Consider the following 10,858-nt stretch of genomic DNA (forward strand, 5'->3'; position numbering starts at 1 on the left):
CAACAAAAAGAGGGGGTCTTGTACAGTATCAAGACAACTCTTTTTTAAAAAGCACCCCCAGAGTGAGACTGCTCATAATAGAGTAGTTTACAATTATCAAAGCATTTAACTTAAATGGTTATAAGCCAATGTCAAGAGATTATGAAATTGGAGGCACAGAAAAATAACTTTGTCCTTGAACAGACAACTAGATAGTAACAGGTCCTCTGCCAGCACAGTGCAATTCTCACTATCTTTCATTACCGAAACACCCAACTCATTACCCTTGACAAGAACAGAATATAATTCATAGCAGAGTCAAACAGAGCTCAAATACAATATGGGGCAGGGAGCCTTTGGAATTCTGAGGTAAAAGAGATTTCAAGAAGTAATTTTGTCCATTCCTTCATTATTAGGAAAAAACTTTTTAGACGGTAAGATTAAGAATAGATACTGCTTGTCAATCACTCTTACAAAGTCATTTTATCATCTCTTTTGGAGATTGATTCTACTCTTTGATCATTTACAGGGAAGTGCTCTTAACAAGATACTGGAAGAGCAAACATTGCATAATTTTAACCACATAAAGGCTTCTCCAAGTCGGGAAACACTAGGGGTTTTTTCCTTCACTTTTCCTGAAAGTAATTCATATTCCAATCTTCACTGTCTGCTGCTTTCATCTGAATTCACAAGTTTTCCCAAGGACCACATTAACCATATAGCCAGAACCAGAAACACAAATTGACCACAGCTGAACATAATGAGATCATTAATCACATAAAGCCTGCCTGCTATTTTTATTCATCTGTACATAGTTCCTGTCTAACCATAGCAAGAGCCTGCTTATCTAGCATTTATCCGTACTGTAGCATAAACCCAATCTGGGGAGGGATGCTGGCCTCACCAAACTCATGTAGCACTCATTACTATCCACCTAAAACAAAAACCTTTTGTGCACACTGCTCTAGTCATTTATTTTGTGGTATTTCAAAACACACTGGACCCAACTATAGGAGAAGCAATATTAATGGTATTATTAACTGGCAGTTTTATCTCTATTACTTTCTGAAGTAATAGCTGATAATCTGAGCATTATAAAAGCAGAGCAGTCTGGGGACATTTATTAGAAGGACAAGGTGTACTTCAAATCTTTTCAGCCACAGAAATTTTAACCTAATATTTACAAGTCTAATAAAACATGATGTTCACGTCAATGACTTTAAATGATGAAAAAAGAGTAAAAGTATATTTTATATAACTGTTTTGAGCAAGAAGGACACTTTTATTTTATAAAAATTATCTTTTTAAAATGACTGAATTTAAAAGGCTCAGTGCTTTTAAAAGAGTCCATTCTAATAATCTGGAAAATTCCCTTATGTATGTGACTACATCATTCACTAATAAAACCAGATAAGTAAAGCTGTTTTTACACAGCTTTGTTATGGGTCAGTCATCTGAGTAGGATACCAAGACCCTTTTCTCTCTATTATTTTGGGACTTTATTTTGCCGCGTGCCTAATTTGCTCTCTCTCAAGGTCTACCATCTTGGTGGCTCCTGAATTCAGCAAATTCACATTTTACAAGTAAAGGGCAAACATGCATCCTGCAGACAACAGATCGCCTCTCCCCTTATAGAAGACAATGTGCATACCTCCTTTCCTTGGGAGCTCCAAGGCAGCCCCAGACCCTGTACCAGCCAATTTTCCACAGTAAACACTACAATATTGAATCAGTTCATACCACATTATGCTGGACAACTAAAAAGACCACTAAACATAAATACAGCATTAACACTAATTTTTCTCCATGATCAAAGCAAAAATCTTCATCAATTTGTACCTTTGAGGTGGTCCGGCCCACCCAGAACATCTTTTCTTACTCTTACAGCCTCCTGGGTAGACTGTGTAGGGCTTGGCTGTGAAGAAGCTTCTCTGAGATTTTCCAGCAAGATTTTCATTAAAACTGTTAAGTCGTCTTCACTGAGAGCAACCTAGAAAGCAACAATAAGTTGTTGTTAATATAAAGGAATAAAAACGCAGAATATCACATCCATGTCTTAATTTACAGTTCCTCAAATTCAATGTCCATCTGAACAACAACAACAACAAAGAGTTGGGGCAGTAAATACAGGAGAGAGGTATTTCATCTTGTATAGTATGAGATACTCCTCGTGTGTGCAGACACACTTCTGCCTGCACCCACGCCCAAGCCCCTGCATCCATCACTCTTCTTGCCTTGTCTGTTCCTATCTTTCTTGTATGTTCCTGGACCTATGCTTCTCTCCCCTCTATCTCCTCATCTCCACTCTGCCTCTCTCTCTTCTGGCCCAGAACCAGCTCCACTTCACTTCCATCCAAACTCAGTACATGAAGAGTGCTGTTCAGTTTCTAACCCCCACCAAGAAGTAAAAAGATTCTCTCCTTCAATGTAGCTCTTATTCCCTGTATATATGCATCTGGACATAACCTAAGATATCTGTTCAACTCATCAAGAATAGTATCACTTAGAACAATAACTAATGCATCTAACAAGAATTTTTAAAAACCAAAGCGCAGAGCAGGAAAGGAGTATCTTATTCATCTCCTACCTTTATGAAAGGGGATATGTGACAAGAAAAAAGAAAAGAGAGAAAGATAGAAAGGATGGAAGAAAGGGAGGGAGGGAGGAAGATCAAGAGCTTTTGAATCAGGGAGCTCTGTATCAACTGTACCACTTTCAGGCTGTGCTGTTTGCCAAGTTTCTTAGCCTCCTTAACTCAGGTTTCTCAATCTTTAAAGGAGAAATCTGGGGCACCTGAGTGGCTCTGTTGGCTGAGCATTCAACTCTTGATTTCAGCTCAGGTTGTGCTCTCAGAGTCCTGAGATCCAGCAAGCCCTGCATTGTTACCCAAAGTAGGCCCCTATTGAGCTGCCTGATTCCCAGCCTAAATGAAAATGGGGAGATATTTTAGCATGAGATAATGACCAAGGATTTCTTGTTTGCCCCAAGCCCCAGTCCTAGGAGAACAGATGTCAATTTAACTCCCCAGAAATCCCTTGTATATTCATTCCTGAGTGTGATACCAACCAAGATATTACAACTGCCTGAAAAGGAGCTAACTTCACCACCTCCTCTGGTTTCCTGTGGTTGAAAAGAGCACCCTATCATATACTTCGATTCACCCCTCAGTAAGTCTGAAGGACAATTTGAGAGATAGCCCCACAGTTGTTTAAGAACTTCAAGCTGACCTACCCAAAACAACTTACTGATGTTACCTACCTGATATCCTTTCTTAGCTGCACTCCAGACCCAGGAAAAGTACATAGACTCATACCAATGAGGGGGTGTTCTGAGAGGCCTGGATTGCTGACACATTAGGCAGTGGAAACTGTACCCACTACAGATACATTCTTGATTTAACAGGGGTCCTTTTAGTTAAAGTGATGATCACACTTTGACGTTAAACTGATGGATTTGTTACTGTTTTTCTTGTTTCTTTTGAAATACTTCCAGCATAAAGGAAAAGCAGAGAGAATACGATAATCCTCCCCAGTGTACCTATCATTAGCTTTGTCAAATCTTACAAGTTGCTATATTTCCTTCAGATCTTGTTTCCCGATTACAGATATGGTTGAAGCCCCATGTTTACTTCTTTGAGACCCCATTCCCTCTATTCTCCTTTTCAGAGAAAGACACTATGCTGAATTAGAGAATTCTTCTTCCCATGAATGCTTTCTTACACTTACCGCTATTGCATTCCCTATAAACAATATATAGCACTGTCCATTGTCTTGCTTGTTGTAAAATTCGAAATAATATAGAATTGTACTATCATTTTACAACTCAATTTTTTTTCCATTTTTATGTTTAGGATATACCCATTTCGTTTCACATAGTTTTAGCTCACTCATGTTATCTGCTTTATAATGTCCACTGTATGAATATACCATCGTTTGGTCCACATTCTCCTACTGATAGACATACAGGTTTTACTTTTGCTTTCAGCAAACCTATAACCACACAATCTTTGAAAGCAAGGGGAAAAGGTCCAATATTAGCCCTGGAATCTAATCTCTTAACAGCAAGGCAGAAGTTAAAAGAAGAGTCACATACTCTGAAAGAGAGAAGTCTTTATGACTACCCTAAATAGACACTCGTCCCACATATTGCATCCACTCATAACCACACACAGGACCTTTGATCCCTACAATAAACTTCAGTTTTAACTTCTTCCCTAGTAGAACTCCGCTTTGACCCTTTCTATCAAGAACTAACTCTGAAGTAATCACAGGTATGAAAAATAAATTTTTATTTGTTTTTCACACACTCTTTAGTCACTTTCTCTCCTCCCCTATCCCCTACTGTTTGGCTTCAATGGTTTCACACACAGGTACAAAAGAACCACAGGATTCCTATACTTCCATAAGCATCTTTGACTAGTATCATCTCTCCCTGTGAGCCAACACATGACCTGCTAACTACACTATTATAAATATTTCTATACTTATATGCTTACCAAATATACATATTCACCTATTTAAAATGTCCACTTTTCTAATTAAAAGAGTGCTTCTAGGGGCGCCTGGGTGGCTCATTTGGTTAAGTAACTACCTTCGGCTCAGGTCATGATCCTGGGGTCCCGGGATCGAGTCCCACATCGGGCTCCCTGCTCGGCAGGGAGTCTGCTTCTCCCTCTGACCCTCCCCCCCTCTCATGCTCTCTGTCTCTCATTCTCTCTCTCTCAAATAAATAAATAAAATCTTTAAAAAAAAAAAAAAAAGAGTGCTTCTATACATTAAAAATACTCCTAACCCGGGGGATGGGGGGGCTGGCAGGGTGCCTGGGTGGCTCAGTCAGTTAAGTGACTGACTCAATTTCGGCTTAGGTCATGATCTCAGGGTCATAGGATTGAGCCCCGAGTCAGACTCCATGCTCAGCGTGGAGTCTGCTTGTCCCTCTCCCTCTCCCTACTTGCGTGCTCTCTCTCTTAAATAAATTAAAAATCTTTTTAAAAAAATACTCCTAAGCTGCTTTGAATGTGGTATCTAAATATGACTTTATACTGTCTCAGCATTCAACTGCCTAAAACTTTAATAGAACTTTCCAAAATTATTAATATTTTCAGTAGACTCCAATGGGTTTCATCTCAGACTTCCTGCTGGGTTTACCAGGTGTGTGACTAAAATGAAATAAAGAAAAGTGTGAGAATTAGGATGACCTCTTTTCAGTTAACAAAGTATTCCTTTTTAATGCTTTTTCACTTTTTTTAAAGATTTATTTGAGAGAGAGACAGACAGAGCACAAGCAAGAGGGGCAGAGAGAAACTCAAGCAGACTCCACAACTGCGCCAAGTGCGGCGCCCAATGCAGGGCTCGATTTCACAACCCTGAGATCACGACCTGAGCCAAAACCAACAGTTGGATGCCCAACCAACTGCACCACCCAGGCACCCCTGCTTCATCACTTCTGATGTACGCTAGAATGGCACTGTGATCAATGATAAAAGCTTCCCTAGAAATTTTCATACACTGTATACATACACTTACCAACATAGGTTTTAGTTTTCCTTTTATCTCCATCCCTGGAATTTGCACATACCATGCTGCTGCTAAATTTCGCTGTATGGACAAAAGCATGTTGACTGGTTTTAAAATTTCAATGTCATGTTGTGGCAAGCCAGCCTGCAAAATAGTTCTGAAAGATAAATAAGAATTTATTTTATATTTTTGAAATTTACATCTTAAAATGAAGACTGTCATACTGTGTAACAGTTTCCACAGTTTTCCTAGATACTGAAGGCTACTATCGTAATTCTTTAAAACATGATTCTTAAAAAAAAATAAAAAAATAAAACATGCTTCTTTTCACAGATCAATCCAAATCAGAATAAATCAAGAGCTTTCTAAAACAAAACCTATCTCATGCTGATTTCAAAGACAGAAAGTATGACTATTACACTATTTACTACTTTCACAAAGACCGTTCAAATATTAGCAACTAGTGCAGTGTCATACAAACAAATGTTAACATCCTCCAAAACTTGGAGGACAAAGAAAGTCTACTTAATCCTTAGTTTTGTGTTATTGGTACTTCTCCAAACTCAAAGGGAAAAACTCACCAAACCTACACGTTAAATAAACATATGGTAACAGTCATTTCGAGCATGACTGCCAACAACCATTTGTACAACGAAATGAGTATTCTTGTCATTCAACAGACCCAACACTTTCCCATTTGGATTCAATAATCCTTTAGATAACACACTGAGAATTCCCAAATGTGACAAGGTTTGGAAATGAGAAAAAAAATCTTAACTTTTATTACATTTTAAGAAGTTTTCTCCCAACTACAGAAAATAGCTATTATGCAAAGTGAAAAAAAAAAATCTAAATTAAGTGCTATTGAGTAAATTTTAATTTAATAGGAAATTTTTATAAAATGTAGAAAATCACATTATAAATGTAGTAAGACAAAACAGAGATTCTATGAAGTGCACTAGTATTACCACTGACCAAAAACCAATGGTCATGGTTTTATAATTATAAAAAATAAGGAATGAGAACCACAAATCACGAGAGTATTTTATCCCTAGCAAAGATTTTATGAGAATTCTATTTCTAGCAGTAATACACAACTGAATTATATATTTATACCTGGACAACTTCAACTGAGTTAGTTGAATGTTCATCTTGTCAATGACTGGAGGAAGAGAATAATGCCCCACAGGAACTAAGCTAAATTTGTTTTCAACTCTGATTAAACCCAGATCTGCTACAACAGCATTTGGCGATACTGAAGACTGAGGAATGATAATAACTGGTGCTTTCAAGTTAATATCCATCAAAAGGCGGAAACTCTTTTGAGCCAAGTCTTTCATGCTGGAAGCAGCTCTTTCTGCAGCCTGGACTGTGGCTGAGCTCAAAGCTTCTTTGGCAGTTTGGAAATTGTTGAGGAAGTTCTGTTGGAAGAGACTGATATTTAGATTTCCTAAAAAAAACAGGACTAACTTTAAAAAGCATTTACTATAAAAACTAAATAAAAGAGTTAAAAGAGATGCTATTTATGATTGTATATATGGAGAGTGTTAAGTCTAGAAAGACATACTCTGAGATATTAACAACTGTCACCTCTCATGGTTTAGGTAGAAATCCATGACTTATAAGCCTTGAATAACAGCCCTGCTAAGAGGCATAAACAGTTTAAAACTCTTCAGCCCATGACATTTACATGGAAATAATTAAAAGAAAATAATTTTATGGCCTTGTTGATCACAATTATAATCAAAAGTTGTAAATTCTAATATTAGTCCTTCATAAAAACAATCTTTTAGCTAAATACCTTTAAGGGTATTTCATAAAACAACACTGAAAATACCTAAATTAAAACATCAAAAAAGTACTTTTAAATTATATAGCTATGGAAATGTGAAAGAATGGTAACAATGATAACAAAAATTCATTTGGTTATCCATCATGTAAAGGATTTCCTTCACTATAATATTCTGTTCAGCATCTGGGTATTTATTACACAGCCCTATTAGTAAATATTTTGACTATCTAGGTTCAAATGTATAGGCAAAAATATTTAGGTCTCCATGAGAAACAAATACATTTATAAATAAACTTACCAAAAGAGACATGAAGAATTTATGAACATAAACAATTTGGATACAACCCACTTTGAGACTAAGTTTCCCATCTACTTTAGACATATCAGCATAGGCCTTTCCTTCTGTAGCATCTGGATAGAGAGTCATTTGGAACCTAAAGACTTCATCTCCCAAAATAGAGACAGCCTAAAAGTATTAAATTAACTGGTTATTACAGGAAAAGAGCTATATCAAAAGAGCTATATTATAAATAAGTTTCCTTATTAAAAAATCCTTGATATATGAAGAAGCACCATTTAAATTCAACCTTCAATAAATTGTTAAAAGATTATACTTAATAAAACTTTTTCCTATTTCTACAAAAGTTGTTTTAATCAATGAAAATATCAATCACTTAGGGGCACCTGGGTGGCTCAGTCGTTAAGCGTCTGCCTTCGGCTCAGGTCATGATCCCAGGGTCCTGGGATCGAGCCCCGCATCGGGCTTCCTGCTCCGCGGGAAGCCTGCTTCTCCCTCCCCGATTCCCCCTGCTTGTATTCCCTCTCTCACTGTGTCTCTCTCTGTCAAATAAATAAATAAAATCTTAAAAAAAAAAAAAAAAGAAAATATCAATCACTTAATTGGTCAGACATAACTTATAAATCACGTAGTCTATACACCAGGTCAAAGCACAGAATAACTATATTCATGGCCAATCCCTAACAAACTGCCTGACACATGACCATTAATGAATACATAATAAACAAATGAATAAAGCCATCTTAAACACAAAAATCAAAACTAAATTTTTTTTTTAAGACTTTATTTTTTTGTCAGAAAGAGAGAGAGAGAGAGCGTGCACAAGCAGGAGGGAGGGGCAGAGGGAGAGGGAGAAGCAGGTTCCCTGCTGAGCAAGGAGCCTGATATGGGACTGGAACCCAGGACCCTGGGATCATGACCTGAGCTGAAGGCAGACACTTAACCATCTGAGCCACCCAGGCGTCCCAAAAGTAAATTTCAATACAGAAATTATTTTTCATTAAAAAGCATTTTTTCATGTTTGTTTTTTTGGTTTCTATTAATCTGTACATTCTAATTTTTTGTGAAATAATTATTCTTAAATTAACTTTTTAAGGTATAATTTGCATATAATAAAATGCATTCATTTCCTAAGTATATACTTTGAGAAATTTTGACAAATTTATACCACCCATGTAAATACCACCAAAACAAGATACAGAACATCCCATCACCCCAAAAAGTTCCTTTGAGCCCCTCCCCTTCAGCTAATCCCTGACCCTCCCCCAAACCCAGATCCAAACAACCGCTGATCTACTTTCACTTACTAGTCTTTTCTAGAGCTTCATGTAAGTGGAATCATAGGATATGTTCTCTTCTGTGTCTGCCTTCTCTTATTAAGCATGTTGAGATTCACCCCCATTACATGTATCACTTTTTTTTTTTTTACCTTTTTATAGCTGAGTAGTATTCTACTGTTTGGATATGCCACAGTTTGTTTACCCGTTCCTCTTTGGATGGGCATTTGGATTGTTTCCAGTTTGGGGTTATGATTACAAACTTGTCATGAGTGTTCATGTTCAAAGATTTCCGTGGACATGTGTCTTCATTTCTCTTGGGGAAATGCAAAGGACTGGAATTGCTGAGTTATATGGTAAATATATATTGGGTTCTATAAGAAACTCTGAAACTGTTTTCCAAAGTGATTATATAATTATACAGTCCCACCAGCAACAGAAGTTCCAGTTGCTATAATCCTTGCCAATAGGTGGTATTGTCATTTTTTTTTTCCTCATTAAGGGTTTATTTTGTATTGTCAATTTTTTTTAATGTAGCCCCTGAAATGGGTATCTATCTCCTTGTGGCTTTAATTTGCATTTACTTGATAACTAGTGTTGTTGAACATCTTTAATATTCTTTATGACCATTCATAATCTTTTTGTGTGAAGTATCTTCTAATATTTAACCCAAATTTTCATGGGGATAATGGCATCTTATTTTGGAGTGTAACCGGTTTTCCTTTTTCTTTTTTTTTTGAAGTGAAGTATAACTGACATAAAATATTGTATTTGTTTCACGTGTACAACATAGTGACTTGACATTGGTATACATTGCAAATTACTCACCAGAGTAAGTCTAGTTACCACCTGTCACCATACAAAGGTCATACAGTATTACTGACTGTATGCCCCATGCTATACTTTATGTCCCTATGACATTTATTTTATAACTGGAAGTTTGTACCTTTTGATCCCCTTCACTTATTTCATCTCCCCAGTACCTTCCCTTCTGACAACCACTACTCAATTTGCTAGGAGTCCGAGGTTTTTGTTTTGTTTTGTTTTGGTTTTTAGTTTCTGCTTGTAAGTGAAATCATACCCTATTTGGCCTTCTCTGTCTGACTTATATCATTTAACATAATAACCTCAAGTTCTATCCATATTGTCACAAATGGCAAGACTTCATTCTTTTTTATGGCTGCGTAATATTCTATTGTATCTATACGCCACATCTTCTTTATCCATTCATCTATTGATGGACACTTAGAGTTGTTTCCACACCTGGGTTACTGTAAATAATGCTGCAATAAACACAGAGGTGATGTATCTTTTCAAATTAGTGTTTTTGTTTTCTTCAGACAGATACTCAGAAGTGGAATTGCTGGATCATATGAAAGTTCTATTGTTAATTTTTTGAGGCACCTCCATATTGTTTTCCACAGTGGCTGTACCAATTTTCATTCCCACCAATTGGGCATGAGAGTTCCCTTTTCTCCACATCCTCACCAACACTTGCTATTTCTTATCTATTTGATAAAAGCCATTCTGACAGATGTAAGGTGATACTTCATTGTGCTTTTGATTTTCCTTTCCCTGGTGATTAGTGATGCTGAGCATCTTTTCACGTGCCTGTTGGCAATCTGTATGTCTTCTTTGCAAAAATGCCTATTCAGGTCCTTTGCTCATTTTTTAACGAGATTGTTTGGTTTTTTGGTTATTCAGTTGTATGAGTTCTTTATATATTTTAGATATTAACTGTTTGTCAGATACATGATTTGCAAAATCTTCTCCCATTCAGTAGGCTTTTTTTTTTTCTTTTTTTTAAAGATTTTATTTATTTATTTGACAGAGAGAGAGGAGAACAGCGAAAGAGGGAACACACGCAGGGGGAGTGGGAGAGGGAGAAGCAGGCTTCCCGCCGAGCAGGGAGCCCGATGTGGGACTCGATCCCAGGACCCTGGGATCATGACCTGAGCCGAAGGCAGACGCTTAACGACTGAGCCACCCAGGCGCC

The 10,858-nt window shown here is 37.1% G+C and overlaps 1 protein-coding gene across 2 annotated transcripts in view; it reads right to left on the bottom strand.

Moving 5' to 3' along the window:
* Positions 1-10,858, bottom strand: part of VPS13C (vacuolar protein sorting 13 homolog C) — a 178,369-nt gene that overhangs the window by 65,341 nt on the left and 102,170 nt on the right. For both annotated transcript variants that reach the window (XM_081831199.1, XM_081831200.1), the window contains exons 43-46: positions 7,586-7,753; positions 6,612-6,916; positions 5,505-5,652; positions 1,819-1,969 (exon numbers count right to left, since the gene is read on the bottom strand). In XM_081831199.1, coding sequence (XP_081687325.1) covers positions 1,819-1,969; positions 5,505-5,652; positions 6,612-6,916; positions 7,586-7,753 — 772 coding nt within the window. The remainder of the gene's footprint in view (positions 1-1,818; positions 1,970-5,504; positions 5,653-6,611; positions 6,917-7,585; positions 7,754-10,858) is intronic.

Source organism: Leptonychotes weddellii, chromosome 9 (genome assembly GCF_054177405.1).
Source record: "Leptonychotes weddellii isolate Sample4059 chromosome 9, ASM5417740v2, whole genome shotgun sequence".
NCBI classification, from domain to species: Eukaryota; Metazoa; Chordata; class Mammalia; order Carnivora; family Phocidae; genus Leptonychotes; species Leptonychotes weddellii.